General features: G+C 37.9%; 1 protein-coding gene across 1 annotated transcript in view; it reads right to left on the bottom strand.

The window, feature by feature from the left end:
• Nucleotides 1–17,118, bottom strand: part of TNS3 (tensin 3) — a 134,817-nt gene that overhangs the window by 87,178 nt on the left and 30,521 nt on the right. Inside the window, exons 5-11 of the mRNA XM_053958255.1 lie at nucleotides 16,732–16,782; nucleotides 15,376–15,498; nucleotides 13,829–13,893; nucleotides 9,497–9,580; nucleotides 6,203–6,315; nucleotides 4,523–4,583; nucleotides 4,292–4,364 (exon numbers count right to left, since the gene is read on the bottom strand). Of these exons, the coding sequence (XP_053814230.1) occupies nucleotides 4,292–4,364; nucleotides 4,523–4,583; nucleotides 6,203–6,315; nucleotides 9,497–9,580; nucleotides 13,829–13,893; nucleotides 15,376–15,498; nucleotides 16,732–16,782 (570 nt within the window). The remainder of the gene's footprint in view (nucleotides 1–4,291; nucleotides 4,365–4,522; nucleotides 4,584–6,202; nucleotides 6,316–9,496; nucleotides 9,581–13,828; nucleotides 13,894–15,375; nucleotides 15,499–16,731; nucleotides 16,783–17,118) is intronic.

Raw genomic sequence — 17,118 nt, 5'->3', positions numbered from 1 at the left:
TTCATAAGCTGCCAGGATAATATATATATTATACTATACCTTCATAAGCTGTCAGGATCTCTTTTTCATAAGGGGTGTAGCAGGCTTGGATTCCTGACTCTGGAACCCTAGGGCTTGTCCTCAGGTCTCCCTGGGTACCTTTTGCCAGACACTCCAGGAAAGACCATTCTCCCCAGCTGCAGTATAGAGCACACTTTTCACATCTTATCTTGTCCTGATTGGCCCAAGAGCTACTGCATGAGCAATCTTTTGTTTGATTTGTTCAAAAGCCTGTTGTTGTTCAGGACCACACTTAAAATCATTCTTCTTCTAGGTCACTTGATAGAGAGTTCTTACAATCTAACTGAAATCTGAAAAATACATCCTCCAAAAACCTATAACAGCTAGGAAAGCCTGTGTTTCCTTCTTGCTAGTGGGGATTTTTTTTACCTACATCCATTGGAACCTGATAGCACTCATCTTGCCATTTTACTCCTAAAATCTGAATTTCCTGGGCAGGTCCATTGACCTTACTCTGCTCTATGGCACATCTGGCCTTCAGGAGGACCTGGATTATATTCTTGCCTTTCTCAAAAACTTCCTGCTGTGTAATTCCACAGAATGATGTCATCAATGTGTTACAAGTATTCTGGAGCCTTGCCCTTTTTCAGTTCAGTCTGGATCAGTACATGGCAAAGAGTGAAGCTATTTCAAGTCCCGGAGCAGTCCATTTCAGGTGTACTGGACACTCCTCCAGGTAACATCCAACTGTCGCCTGCACTTTTCTGCTAAAGAAATGGAGAAAAATGCATTAGCAATATGAAAAGTGACACCACTTTGCTGCCTTGAACTCCAGTTCATAGTGAAGTTCCAGCATGCCCAGCACAGCAGCACTCAAAAGTGGTCTCCACTCTCCAATGGACTTATGCGCTGGCCATACAGGACTAATAAAGGATGAGTGAGTCTTGCTGACCACTCCCTAGCTCTCTGGAGGATGAATAATTTCATGCATGGAGAATCATGGTGTCACAGTTTGTTGTGCTACTGTCAAGGATACATTGTTGTGGTAGTGATCAGTACCTACTGTTTTTCAACTCTCAGAAGTCCCACAGCAGAAGGGTCCTCTGAGAAGCCAGGCAAGGTATTCAGCTGTCCAATTTCCTCTGTCTCCATAGCAGCTATGCCAAAAGCCCAGTGATGCCCTTTTGGGTCCTCAAAATACCCTCTACTAAAGTAATCTATGCCAATGATGCACAGGGTCTCTGGACCAGTCACAGCTGGGTGTTTTTGCAATTCATTCCCAGACAAGCTCACTACAACTTCCATTACAGTCAGCCATCACTCCGGAAACAGCAAAAGATTCTGCCCCTACATACCTTGAAGGCATCAGGGTACATTGCATGCTGGTGTCAACTAAAACCTTACACTCATGTGGTTCTGTCCCTTTCCCACACCTGGCTGAAGGCAGGGCCCCTCCTGGTAACAGTACTTGTTGCTCATTTCTTGTAAGTATGGAGGTCCCTTCAAGAGCATTGGAAGTAGCATCAGTCCTCCTATTATCTCTGAGGACTTACTCACTGGAAACTGGAGCACGATATATCCTTGAAGAATTTCCTGTAGTAGTTGTGCTTCCTCTCAACTCACACACCAGTGCTGCTAGGACAGAGGTGGGTTTTCCATCCACCTCCATATATCCTCCCCATGGTTATGCAGGTAAAACCACAGGTTACTTTGTGGTGTGTACCCTCTCTATTGAGCAGGACAACGCTTGTTGCTAATAGCAGAGACTGGTCTGTATTGGCAGGGCACGGGACATTTCTTTAAATTGCTGGTAGTCCTCTTTAAATTGCAGGAGGTCCTGGGACAGCCTTTCCATGGACAGGATGCAGGCCCATAGGGAGGAAGAGATACTTTCTTCATATAGCCGGAGTTTGGCAACCAAATTATCCCCTCTTTGTTCACCTTCTTTCCGTGACATCACTGTCAATGAGTTCATACACAGCAATGGTGCACTTCCTAGGAACTTCCACTACATGCAGTGTTTGTGTATACCAGACTTCATCTGGATTTATAGGGAATTGCTCATTATTTTAATCCATTATAAAGTATCTCTGGCACAGCTAATTCTCTCAAGTACTGGATACCTTTGTCCATGGTGTTCTACTTGTCTCAGTGCACTAATACATCATCTTTGTTTAAGATACAAGACACTCTTTATACTTGACAGGAGTCAGCTCCTGAGGCTGAGACGCTGTCCTCTTCCCAATCCCAACGTACACATTCCAGGACAGGGATCCCAGTTGCTTGGCTTCACTACCATCTGGTTTCATATCTTGGGCCACAATATCCCAGTACTGGACAAGCCACGTCACCAGGGGCTACCCAGCTGATGGCTGCAATCTTTACTCATAACTCATAGCTCACCCAGGGACAGAGATCAGGTGATTATCTCTAGCCCTGCTTCTTCGTCTTGTGGAGTGCCCTACTGCCTCTTCATCCCTCATTATGCCAATTGATTCAGTCTTGGATTTCTTCTTCTGTATAGGGGCAACTGCTACCAGCACATGTTGTTCCCCTGGTTCAGCTGCAGTTTGAGTGGCCACAGTGCCTGTTGATCTGCTTTCCTCCCTTCCCCCCGAGGGTGCTGTCTGGTAATGAGCAATGTTCAATAAACAGCAGCCAGAGTCCAGAACATTGCAAAACTTCACTCCTCTCTGGAACTGCCACAGCATTTCTTCTTTTGCATATTTTATCACTTCAACAGAGTCTTGTAGTTGTTCAGAGGTGAACTTACAAGCCATTGGAGCAGAACAGTCCTTCAGAAGCTGGCCCATTTTCTCCTACCTTCCATGCCACTTATGACTACCCACCCTCAGGGCAGATCTCTGAAAGACCCTCCTAAAAGTCTCCTGTAACTCTAACATGTGGACCAGACTGAGGAGAGCTAGCAGACCTAGCCACAAGAACAAGCTTTCCTAAATATCTAAGGGGAATTCAAAATTCTCAGGAACTGTTATAAGAGGTCTGAAAGATAAAAAGGAGGTGAAAAGCTGGGGAAAATTATTCTCCCTTGTTCCCCACACAAACTGGGTATGATTATTAATGGACTCCCAAAGGTAGTGCTGGAGGTAAGGGCAGGAGAGCAGCACTCAATACACTTCCCAAATGACCCCCATTGTTCTTGATGTTACCACATCATAAGCTTGTATCACATAATACATCAACAAAACAATCCTGATCCCTCTCCTTGATCTGGAAAATATCATGAGGTATGGAAACATACACAGTAGGTACCATACCACATGGACAAATCAAACAACATTGTCACCAGTGGCTCTGGACCTAATGCAACAAAATGCTTAGATGAAATTTGTTTCAAACCCACTCTGGGCAGACCTGTTGCTATCCTAACCCTTCGTGCCTAACACTGGGTGCCAAATAAGACTACTGTGGTTCAGGAATGGTGTTTTCCAATTCAGTGTTCCCACTGAAACACTCCAAACCACACACACTACTCAAGCACTACCCCTCCTCCTCTCCCCCACAGCAGGTTGGGGAGGAGAATTGGATGCACAAACAGTAACAGCAACAATACAAATGACAGAGAGTACAAATAAACAAAACTTAGACAATTCACTCATGATTGCTCACAGACGTCTCCCATTCTTCCTTCCCCCTACCTCCCAAAAACCCCAGCAATACCCAAGCACTCCCTCCATCATGCTACCTGACCAGGAAGGAAGCTCTTCCCCTTCCCCTGAAAAATAGCATGAGGTCATACAAAATAACCTTTGGGTCCAAACCATACCCTGTCTGGCTACTGCAAAATTTAACCCTATGCTGGCCAGACCTTGGACATGATCTATCCCTTATTTGGTATCTCACCTTTTTGAGTACCCAAACAATTTAGAATTACCTAGGTATTTTCTTTATAGCAGATAGTTTTACAGTTGTGCACACTGCCTGCCAAATTATAGGGCAAGATATATTAATGCCAAATTACAAATCCTCCCCACAGTAATCTTTATAAAGAAAAGAGCAATACAGGCCTTACTGAACTTGGTGATGCTATAAAATGAGAATGCTGACAGCAATTGTTTTGAAAACAATTTTCTCCTAAAAACCTTCTTGTTTAAGTTTTACAAGAGTTTTTATTCCCATGAAAGCCAAAGATGATGACTAAATTAACCTAAATTATTCTGTAGTATCTCCAGGCATTTCATAAAATAATGTTTTTTACAACACAAAATAGGTCAGAAACTGTAAACTAAATGTCACGTCGATAGATTTTCATTCCATACAATTAACTCACCATAATATCTCCTTTCAAAAGCTGGGCAGGGTCTATAGCAATGCAGATTCGACTTTGATTTTCTGACCCGATGCTACTTGACAGAAGGAAAAAAAAAAAAAATTATTTAAAGACACAAAAACACAAAACAAACAAGAAACGCACAAATGAAAGTAAAAAAGGCTATGTAATTCTGCAATCATGGAAATTAAAACCTAAGTTCAAACATAGTGGAAAATGCTTACAACTTACTATATTCCAGATGTATAAACTGGTTGCATAGCCTGGTATAACTTCAGAAAAGGCCAACAAGCTGAAAAGAAGCCAACAAAAAATGCTTTGTAACATTCAGATATAGGAAGCAATTACAACTAGGAAGTTTCATGCACATCCAGACTGAGTTAAATGGCACATAAGTGGCAATGCTGGATTGTCAAAATACCCTTCAAAGCAAAATTGGCTAAAAGATTGTTTTTTCTTTTTTTTGTTTTTGTTTTTTTTTATTTTATTTCAGACTAGTTTTGAATTCAATAGGGAGGGACTTTAAAGTATTCTAGTAAGGAAGGAAACAAATTCTGCATGAAAACAGAATTAATAAAGGAAGAATGATAATGGCCAAAAGAAAGGAAACCCCCAATATAAAATATTTTCCAAAAAACCAAATTATTTGATCTTCAGATTTGTTTCAAAATCAGTATTTAAGGCCCTTAAATTTCTACATAGAACAAGCAATACTCTAACTTTATTAAAGCAGTTATTTTAGAAATAAAATCAGACTAAACAAAAATGACAATATAATCATTGCAAATTCATGCTGATTATATTACAAAAGACCAGTGCTATTTTACCTTCGGATAATAAAAATGCAGAAACACAAATCATAAATCATTAAGACCTCTAAGTTCATCAAGTGCAACCATCAAAGCTGTATTCCTTCACTGTGCTCTAGCACATTATCTCATTCTATCATTTTAATTTTAAATCCACTTAGGATAGCAAGCCACATTAGTAGCAGTGGTGAGGCCACACTTCAACTACTGTGTTGAGTTCTAGGACACTCACTTCAAGAAAGACACTGAAGTGCAGTAGTGTGCTCAGAAAAGGTCAAGGGAGCTGGTAAAGAGTCTCCACACATTCCTATGAGGAGAGGCTGAGAGACCTGGGTTGTTTAACCTAGAGAAAAGGAGGCTCAGGGAGACGTTATCACTCCATATAACTGCCTGAAAGGAGGTTGTAGTAAGGTGGGAGTCAGGATTTTCTCCTGGGCAACTAACTATACGGTAAGAGGACATAGCCTCAAGCTGCACAGAGAAGGTTCCTTTTGGACAGCAGGAAGAACTTTCTCACTGAAAGGGTTGTTAAACTTTGTAACAGAATGCCCAGGGAGGTGGTGGAGTCACCATCCCTGTAGGTGTTCAAGAAACAACTGGACACGGCACTTAGTGCCATGATCTAGTTGACAAAGCGAAGATGGGTCAAAGGTTGGACTCGATGATCTTGGAGGTCCTTTTCCAAACTAAATGATTCTGTGTAATTCTGTACACCCTATCCAAACAGCTTATCCACACAAAATCCAATCTCAAAACAGAAAAGAGATTATATTTATAATCATTTCCCAAAACAAAGAGGAACTTACTGTGAAAGCTGACCAGCTTCCCAGATCCCTTGCAGTAACAGGGACCACAACTGTTCAGAGATAGGCAGACACAAATAGCATCAACTATTCATTTAACAAAGAACAAGAAATTTATTTCACCTGCTCCAATTTTTACTCTTAGAATGCTTCTCTTCTGGCTACTTTATAGAGAATATTTGGATGGATATCAAGAAGATATTAATTCTAATTTGAGATTCATGCAGGCTTTCTAGAAAGTTACAAAATGAAACAAGACTTTGATCCTACACCTGAATAGGAAAAATTAGGTACTTCACCTCCGCCAGCATGTAAGTTGGGGATGCCATGAAGGATAACATAGTGCAGGAAAAGAGGGGTTGCATTCATTTTCACAGACCCAGATAGAAGGCCACTTAAGAACTGCACATATCTGAAAACAAAAAGTTTGTCTGAATTATATAAAACCACTAATACTAGAGAAATACATTATTTACACAATGGCATTTTCTTGTGACAATGCACATAGCTCCAAAATAATAATCTTCAAAAAACAGCATGAAAAGACATTTTCATTTACCACTGTATTAAATCCATGGCTGTTACATTGCCATTGTTGGTATCTTTATTTTGGTTATTTACATTACTACTCTAAGTAAGAAATTAAGTAGAAGAGACAGTAAAGTCAATTGTTTTGGTACACATTCCTAGTTACAACTGTAGTCTTAAATGTCTTTCACAGCAGCATGATATGGTTTCCATCCAATTTACAGTGAAGTCATCTTCATTAAAACAAGAGCAAGAAACGCCCTTGTCAGAAATCTTAACATTAAGGGCAACGTGGTCAAATAACATCTTCATAATGAGAACTCATTCAGCACGAAACAAGAGGAAAACTAACACAGCAATGTGAAAATTATTCTGTTTCTGTGATTTAATACGTGGTTTGGTCACAAGCTCATGAGCAAATACATGCTAGTAAACATCACTGCAGTGTCTTTAATTTTTCCACTGGCTTTGAGTCCCTTTTTTTTTCCATGCCTATGAGAAGATCTTCATTTATCTTCCTTCATAGTCTCAGGAATGTATAGAGTAAAATCACCTTTTTTTCACCTTTATGCACAGATCTCATTAACTGAACTCCTGGTAACACCACAAATAAGGATATCCTGCTGAGTAACAACAGCTTTTCTACCCCAGAATGGGGGTTGTGAGTAATTTAAAATAGGTTTCATTTTACAGACAGCTTGCAAAGCTCAATCTATTTTAAATGCTAAGAAAAGGCAACTTTTTTTTTTGTTTTCTCCTTCAATCTTTCTGAAAGGATTTGGTACATCAAAAGCACAAATTTTACAAATTGACACACTTGACAAAAAAAATAATGTGTTAAAATGTTTTGTCAGTGACCTCTCACGACTTTAATAAAATAGTTTATTATTATCAATGTGAACATTTTCTCTTTACCAGCTTTTAATTATTACAAAAATTATACTGAATTTTTGAAAAACTTTCTCAAGGCAGTGCATTTAAGGGGCCTAGAGACAGTTGGCTTTTGATAAGAGCGTTAAAAGATTTATCCCGAAGGTTTATGAGAAATTTTTTTCATATGAAGGGTCTCTATCTGCATTTCTCATTCAGAAAAATCTTCAACTGCTTATCTGAGAATGGATTCAAAATAGATCTGGTCTACAGTTACTTTTCTTACCATTGTTACAGTACCCAACTAGCAGTAGGGAAAAGCTAAGTGACTTAATGGCCACAATTTATTTTTATCTGGACAAGATTTAGTGAAGAAAAGGTTTCAAAATGTGAAAAATGGGTGTATTTTCATATTTTACGATTTGGAGATCCACTTAAATTATACCCATTTATACATCAACTGGGTTTTAACAAGGATATCACTAATTAATTACCCAGCAATGGTTTCAGAGAAAAAGCATATTAAAAGGCCACTGACTGATCAGAATAGGAACAAAGGAGTACAAAATTATCCACAAATATTAAGAGAGTTGGTTTTCCTTTCTCTGCAATAAGATTAGTGGCCACCACCAGGCCAGGCAAAGTAGGAGAGGTGAGATTTGGGATAACAGTTCTGACAAACAGTTTGGAAAACTACCTCTGTTCTTATGAGAAATTACACTCCGAAGTATGTGTATATGCCTGGAAGATGGCAAGGGCAGCTCAAGTTCAGTACTGGTGAACAAAGATGTTAACGCCATCAGTCAAGAAGCAAACTGAGTATCTCTGAGGCCCTCCCTCCCAGAGTTACCCCCAGAAGAATTAAGCAAGTGTCCTTGAAGGGGGTATAGGAAAGATAGATGCAACCATTTATATCTAGCATCTAGCTTTAGGGCTCACATACAGTTCACTTAAGTCAGTAGGTACTGAAGCTTCCTGTCAACGTGGTTGGAAAACTGCCCTGATGCACAATTCACAGGCTGTCGTGGAGGTTCCTGGCTCTCACCAAAATATGCCTGCTATCTAGAGCTTCTGTATGGGAAGATTAACAATATCTCTTTCCTTTTGCTGCTATGGTTCACACTTCTCTGTCTGGTAGGCAGAATTCTCAAATCCTTATTACTGAAATGCGATACACATATATGCAAGTACAAAACTGAAACAAAAAAAGGCCAGTCAACTTCTATTAATGAAAAGTTTATTTCAAGTCGAACGGAATGTTGTGCTACTATTTTTCAAGTTAAAAGGAGCTGTGCACGTCATCTAATGGGTTAAAAAAGTAACCAGTAAGTTTTTATTTAGAGATTAACAGAACCAAACACCTTACGCAAGTTGTTACTACTGATTTTTCTGTTTTAATTATTAGCAAATTCCTATACTTTACACAACTTCTAAACAACCTACTGCATACACATGGTTTAAGACCAAAAAAAAAAAAAAAAAAAACCAAAAAAAACCCAAACAGTAATTACCAAATCAAACCTAGGTGATATTTTATATTTCTAAAAGAGATTCACCTATATCACAATTACTTGTCTGATGGATATCAGTCTCTTTTGGTACTGAATCCTTCAATTACCTGTCATAAAAACAAGGTACATAGTGAATCCCAGAACTATTCACTTTAACAAGTGCTTATTACTTTGAATCCTAATTCAACCTTTGTCATAAAGACAGACTGAAAAGGTAACACATCCAGATAAACATAATAAATATTGCATGCTTTGACAAACATTTACTAGCATGGACATGGGGCAAGTCCATAACCTGCAGATCCTCTAAACAAGTAGTAAAAAGATCTTTATTGCACACTAATCAGCACACTTCCCATACTCATCATTATACCACAGAAAAATTAGTTTATTGTTATCTTGGAACAATCAAGATTGTGACATCTCTTTGTTAATAAACAGTGCAGTGAGAACCCATTTAGATAACTACGTGGTACAAAAGGTCTTGTCTGTCTGGGACCACATACAGGAACTGAAGGAGAGATCTAATCGATCAAGGAATAATAATATAAGATAAAGTGCTGAGAATTCAGGAATCACTGGAGGATCTTGTAGCCTTCACATAGCTGGGGAGGAATTAAGGGATGGGAGCAGAAGATAATTAAGACATTTCCTATTGATATAAATTAGAAACAATTTGAATACCTTCTTTGGGACGGCTGCATTAAAGCTGAAACTTTATCATCAAAAAATTTCTTCATAGCAAATCTGTCTAGAGCCTGATCAGCACTGTCAAGAAAGAGATACATGTTATTCTTCTTCAGTGTTATCTCAAAAATTCAGCAGGCTACTGCTTGAAATATGCAAAAATATTTGGAAGGAAAAAAGGAGGGAAGAAAAATAAAAAAACAAGCACCTAACTAGCAACTCTAGTAATTTGGACATTGTGGACAATGATGTCTATTCCACTGACACCTTCTCATTCAACACCTCAAGATAGCTTCCTTCCTGAGCAAAGCACCTTCCTTATTCAATGAACTGAACTGCATACTTCCAACACAAATACATTGAAATCAGAATGCAAAAAACTTTGGCAGAACCAAACAGCTTAGGCTCCTAAAGAAGGATACTTGCATAATTTCTTGCATGTGCCACTGGGAATTCTCTCTATAAAATGCAAACTTATTTTCTTTTTCAGAAAGAACTGTAATACCAGGATAGAGGTTAATTTAAGCAGTCAATAATTTTCAGCCTTTGTTTCCCTTCCCCAGCACCCTGAGCCATCAAGGAAGAGACTGTCTTTGAAAAGGAACTATTTTACATCAGAAAACCATAAACTCAGCAAACACACAATCAAGGAGCAACATATTCCAAAAAATATATTTTCTTCTATTCTTTATCCAGAATGGCTCTTATGTGGGTCTTTTTTGGGTGAAGGAAGGCAAGAGGCTACAGAAAAAAAGAAAAAGAAGTGCCAAAAATCAGTAAGAATGCTGTTCATCACATATGCCAAGTAACGTGCTATGGTGATTCTTTTATAGCTATTCCAGATAATAACAATGTGTTTCATAACAGATATAGTCCACATTTTTAATTTGTATCAGAACATAAAAGATCTGGAAGTTCCAAAATATAAGAACACACCAAAATCTCAACTTTTAATTTCCACAACTAGTTCAACCTAAATGAGTTCAGAGGAAAATAAACTTGTGCAAAGTACACATATGCACGTCAGGATAAAAATGAAATTTATGCCTGTTCCAAAAATTTATCAGAAGATGCCAATTGTCTTGACAGGGTGCTGGATCAGGCTAGAAAGTCAAGCCTTTTCTTCATGGGTGTTAAAAATTACATAGTGTGTACTTAAAATATTCTTGACCCAAAACCTCTTTCTCACCCAATCCATCATGTATCTTCATTCATCTTCATCCACACTGCCATCCAGAATTTAGGCAGCCCATTCCTACATAATAGCCAAAACCTGCTAGCACTTCACTTGTTAAAATAGAGTTTACCAACAATTGCAAAGAGCTCTGTTTGACCTCATTAAATTTGATGACACATTAATCCTTCCTAAATGAGAAAATTTGATATTACAACATATATCTAAAGGGGGGCTGCACCAATAAGGATTTTTCATAGAATCATAGAATGGTTTAGCTTGGAAACTACCTTAAAGATCATCTTGTTCCAGCTCTCTTGCCACGGGCAGGACACTTTTCACCAGACCAGGTTACTCAAAGCCCCATCCAACCTGGCCTTGAGCACTTCCAGAAATCTGGCCTCCACAACTTCTCTGGACAACCTAGTCCAGTGTCTCACCATGCTAACAGTAGAGAATTTATTCTTTGTATTTAATATCTAATCTAAATCTACCCTCCTTCAGTCTATAGCCATTCTCCCCTTGTCCTGTCACTGCCTTACTTTGAAAAAGTCCCACTCCACCCATCTTGTAGACTTCCTTTAGGTACTGGAAGACCACCAGAAAGTCTCCTTGGAGCCTACTCTTCTTTCAGACTGAACAACCCCTTAGCCTCTCTTTACAGCAGAGGTGCTAAGCATAAATTCACAGGATTTCACTAAGCCTAGAATTTTTTGGCATGTTGTCGTGGTTCAGGAAGGGAATTCCCTAATTTAGTACTCCTACTGATGCTCTCCATACCACACTGCTGCTTGTTCCCTCCCTCCTCTCCCCTTCCCTGCAGTGGGATGGAGAGGAGAATTGGAGGCACAACGGCAAAGATCACGGGTTTTGATCTTTAAATAAGAACAATTTACTGGACAGAGGAATGAGATTAAAAAATTAATAGTAACAACAACAATACTAATGACAGAGGGTAGAAGAAAGGAAACATTATCGCTCACTGTGGAAACCCCCAGTAATAGACAATGCTGGATGGCTCATCTGCCACACTTTCTCAACCCGAAGGGACCCCTTCTCCCTTGAAGGATCCCCTTCCCCCCACACCTAGCAATGACATGAGGTGGTCTAGAATAACCTCTGGGTACTGGCCATGCTCCCTCAAGCATACTGAAAAAATTAACCCTGTCCTGCCCAGAACCAGGACACCTATGCATGCTGACAAGTATGAACTTTCTTTAGTGCCAACTTCTTCAAGGTCTTCTTGAAGGAATATGTCCCCTGTTGACAGAGTGAACAAATTACTCTATGTCTCCTTAAAAAGGAAAAAAGTCTAGAAATTTCTTTCCTCAATTTGGTTAAAAGACACTTCATAGGACCTTGGGGATTTCACCTCAAACTTAAGGACAGTTAATTGGACAGAAGCTAAAAAGTCCCACCTAAGCAATTCACTAGAAAAAGAAGAGAACAAAAGAAGTAATCACTTTTGTGAAGTGTTTTAGCAGGAGCAAGAACCTCTTGCCCTGGCTCAGTTTTAATCTGTCAAGAGCTTTGTTATTTTGCCTTTTATTAAAACTTTTCTGTTTCCAACACTGTCGCAGAAGCCATCCTGCTTCTTCTATGCCACCTGAGGTAGCTGAGTTACCTCCTGTGGTATACTTTTCCCTGCGAGCTTATGAGATCTGGCTTGAAAAGATAAGTATCATCTTCTAAGTACCAATTCAGACACAGTAGATGGCACCCTTAACAGCAGCACCTGCAGTAATTTCTGGTTCTGCAAGGTTGTTGTGTACCATTTTCAGGAGTCTTGATAATGCTAGGGATGAACAAATCCTAGCTGGGAAACCCCCAACCTCATCCTTACACAGAAAAGTTAAGCTTTGGATAGCAGCTGCCAGATATCCAGAAAGTTAGAGGGCTTCCAAGCTCACTCCTCTCCTGCAACTTCACTGGAGGAATCCTGTATTTGTTTGGGGTAAAAGGTGGTACCTTTAATTGCTGGGCTTAACAAAACACCACTTGAATGTGACTGTAATGATGTTATTATAATATATTTATAGCCAGGTACCACCTTTAAGGATGACATAATACTGCAACACTGAAATCACACCACAACGTTACTACCCTCATTTGACAGTTTTTGTCATTCACAATACTTCTCAACAAAATATGAAATTGTGGCAATCACTGAAGCAAGTGTTTTTTTCAGCACATATTAGTGTACACAATGCACTTAGTTTCTTGGTCCATAATTACTTATAAATTTGGTTTACCTGGTTTGCCTGACATCCATGAATAATTTGCTATCAACCTCTAGCAATTCAAGACTCCGTCAACTACAGTTGTGGATCAAACCTATTACTGACATGCTGTTGTGAATTCAGGACCAAATTTGATTTAACCATGACATTTAGAGTGTATCCTTATTTTAATACATTTATGTATGTATATAAAATGTATATACATACATTTATGTATGTGTATAAATTAAAAAACCCCAAGGGAAAACAATATTATTAGAATCCCAACAAAAATCTCCAACACAGACTTCATCCTTTTTGAGACAATTTCTCAAATTGTATCTTTTTGATATAAATTGTCATTCCATAATTTGAGCACTCCAAAAGAAACAATTAAAACTAAGTAATCAGACACCTACTGTTTGAACTGACTGCAAACTAAAGTCTAGATTATTCCTTACAATTCGTTCTGCACTTGGATAAATGTCTAGGAATTCCCTATTCAAACACTCTTTCCAGATTTTAATAACAGTTTTTCTTAAGTACTTAAGGAATAATTTCTCACCAATTCAAGAGGCCACTTGATGGAAGTGGCAAACAGAGAGGTTTAACAGAATAAAGATAGTACCATGACATAAAAATGGTTTCCTGTATGTTCTATCATTCATCTGAAAACATCCTTCAGAAAAGTTTTCTGCAAACCAATAAAATCTCAGTTTCAAAGTGACCTTAGGCTGTCACCTAATCCAGTCTCCTACTGAAAGCAGGATTACACAAAAACTGTCATGAAAACAGACTCTGTTAAGAAAGACATGTTCTAAAACTCTTTGAGAAGAAAACCTAACAAACAGTAAGCTGACAACAGTAATCAACTAAAAGGCATTTTCCCCAATGTTTATTGTAAAAAAACACACAACATGCATTATTCACACTTACCTTGCAGAAACATTGGTAAAGTGCATATATGATGATATGACTACACCTATCCTTCCTTTTCCTCCCTGTATTAGGAAAAAGGGAATCATAACTTACATTATGTATTACATTATTGGACATTATTATATTTAAGACTCATACTAAATACAATTTCAAGGCAAGAGATTCAGAGTCCTTTTGCCCATGCACCCTGGGTTGATGGAATGTTGGAAATAATGGGCAGCAGCTTATCTGTCAATGTAAGCTGGCTGACAAATGACATAAAAACCCTCTAAGTAGAATTTCTACGTGCATGCCTGTCAAATCTTACCAATTAAGAGGAATCAACTGGGAAAAAAAGAAAAAAAATTGTATGAACTACTCTAATTTTGTATTATTTTTTTCAGAGGTCATTCACAATAAGTCTAGACAATGCTGCAATTCCCAGGATGAAATGCTATAAAATACCTATTTTAGAAAGAATAGGCCTTTCTGGCATGTTTTCACATTTTTACTTCCCCAGCACCTGAGATTCATAGTAACTGATTTTCTGTGGATAATTTTTAAAATGTTCTAAAGTATTTTTAAATAATTTACATAACAAATGCAGTAAAATTTAACAAGCAGTAATTCTCAAAGTTTTCAAAATATTTTCAGTCTCTCAGCTGATAGTAGTTGGCCGTATCTATTTCTGTGGCTGGAAACCTATATTAGCAAAAGGCATTAATCAAAAACATGAATTATCAATTTATATATGTACCTAGAAATACTTTGTTCCCTTTTGTTCCATGTATGGGCCATTTTCCTGGCTGCATTCCTGCAACTAGTAAGATTTCAAGTGTTTCATACAATGACATTCTGCCTGGAAGAAATTTGGGACTGGAAACTACACAACCTGATTTGAAGTTTCCAACCCATTATCACCATCATTTTGTTGAGAGTAACATCTGCCAGTGATACAAAGATATCAAGATTACATCAAGTGTCATGAGCACAGCTACCAACTCAGTTCTGAATTCATTTTATCCAAATTTAACTAAGGTTTTTCTTTATTTCTGTTTATTGCGAGCAAGCAGGAGGAAGCAACACAGCAGACTGGTAGCATTGCTCTAATGCACTGCAATGATGCTGTCAATTAAAATCCTTCAAAAGTATCCAGAAGGTCCTTAATGACCTGATTTCCTACAACCATACAGAGTCTAAAGACATGATCTGTGATACAGTGCCTATCTTTTTCCAGCAACAAAACTCATGAGTGTCACAGAATATGGACCATCAAGCTGGAAAACCCTCAAGCTTCTAAATACATCTACAGAAGTAACAGTGAACTTTGAAGGATGAAGTAACATCGGTTCATGCTATACCTGCAGAAAGGGCTAGGACTTAAATCATAAAAAAGAAATCTTTAACAAGCATAGAAGGTCAGTGGATTTAAACTTATTTACATCAACAGAAGATCTGGCATACTGCTGCCAACACTGAAAACAGATCTAACTTCTTTTTTTTTTTTTTAATAAGTAAAGGACAAGGTTTTTGAAAATGAATACAAAGTCATGCACAGCACTCACTCTGCAATGGATCACCACCACGTGTTGAGGATCATTGTCCAGCCAGGACTCCATAGCCTTGCAGATGGTGCACACCTTATCAAGAAGTGGAGCATGGAGATCAGGCCACCCCACATCCATAATCTGCAATTAAACCAGTAACATTTACGAGAAACACCTTGACACTAGTATCACATGCTAAATTCTGGACTCAAATAAATGTCATGGTTGAAAATCTCCACAACTTTTCCCATTTCATAATCATAATCATAATCATGCAATTCAATTGTCATGATGCTTACAGGTCTCTACAGGGGAGGAGGGAATTTGTGGGTTTTTAAGATACTAGTACTTTTATAAAAGATAAACAAAAAACTTCCTCCTCCTTGCCCATCCCAATCTCACCAAACACTTAGAAGTGACAATATTTCTGAAGGTCATGATTTCTTACATTATTTTTTGTCTAGAATTTCTGGTATTTTATACCAGTAAATTCAATTAGAATTAGAGCAAATAATGATTTTTGATGGCTTTCATTTTACTTTCAATTTATTTCCTTCATGTGCAACATGATTACAGCATGTAAAAATTTTGTTCAGATTTTCTATTCACTACATAATACAGTTTACTAAGCCTATTTTTATTATATGCATATTTACTAACAAAACATATGCAATACATACAAATTATGCATTCAACATATGCCTAATATTAAAAAATACATCCTTCATGATCAATAAAGCATGCAAAAATTTAAAATTAAGAGGGGTTTTAGTACTTTCCTCAGGTAGATTTTCTCTGTAAATCTACTGCTGTAAATACACATCTGTGCCACTCTGTCTGGCCTTATAACAGATGCTGAAGTGTATCTGCACACCATTTCTTACAGCAAACAAACACATCAATTGGTGAGAAGGAACAAGAGTCAGATATCAATCATTCTGAAATTTCTTATGTCTCTATTGTGCAGAGAAGCAACTACTCAAATAGTACAAGAGGGAAGTCCTTATCTGAATCAAGTTCACTAGCTTCAGCTGACTGTATATTACAGTACACAATCCCCACATCCTGTGACTGCACAAAATAGTATACTTGAAGTAAAATTTGTATCACCCAACAGACGTTTTTCAGAAGTCACAACAGGCTTATGGTCCTGTGTATAAAATCTAAGAAAACAACAGGTATAGCTGTGTAAAAATAAAACACAGATCTAACAGAACTTGAGAAAAAATAAGAGGATGCATGTGGGGTGTTTTAGTATCTTCCAAAACTACTTCTCTTACTCTGTATATCAACACTTGCATAGCTTCAGGGCTTATCAGGCCATTTAAGTTGTATTTAACACTAGAAAGCTATGTTATGGAAGACAGTTGATACCTTTGGGTTAAGCTTGGCAAGGTCATACCTCTTTTCAGAGAGGTTTAATACCTGTTCAGAAAGAAAGAAAAAAAAATAAAAAAATATTAACCATCAAGACTCTATAATTTATGTAGTAAATAGATGTATTTGAAACATAAAAATTACCAGAAACTACAATGATATGGCTTCAGGTTTGCCCTCTGTTCTACTAAACTAAATTAACATTTGACATTAGGTAGCACTAGCGAATGTATTTTAGATATTTAGTTATTTTACAATAAAACTAAAGCTAAACTTAAATGCACATTTTGAAAAGGGACAATTTAAATTCTACTACACCTTATTTATTTCAAATGGCTTTGAGTCAGAGGTATACTGAGAGACCTGGCTACCATGAAATATAAT

Source organism: Vidua chalybeata, chromosome 1, assembly GCF_026979565.1.
Source record: "Vidua chalybeata isolate OUT-0048 chromosome 1, bVidCha1 merged haplotype, whole genome shotgun sequence".
Classification (NCBI taxonomy): domain Eukaryota; kingdom Metazoa; phylum Chordata; class Aves; order Passeriformes; family Viduidae; genus Vidua; species Vidua chalybeata.
This window is presented reverse-complemented; position numbering and strand designations above follow the sequence as displayed.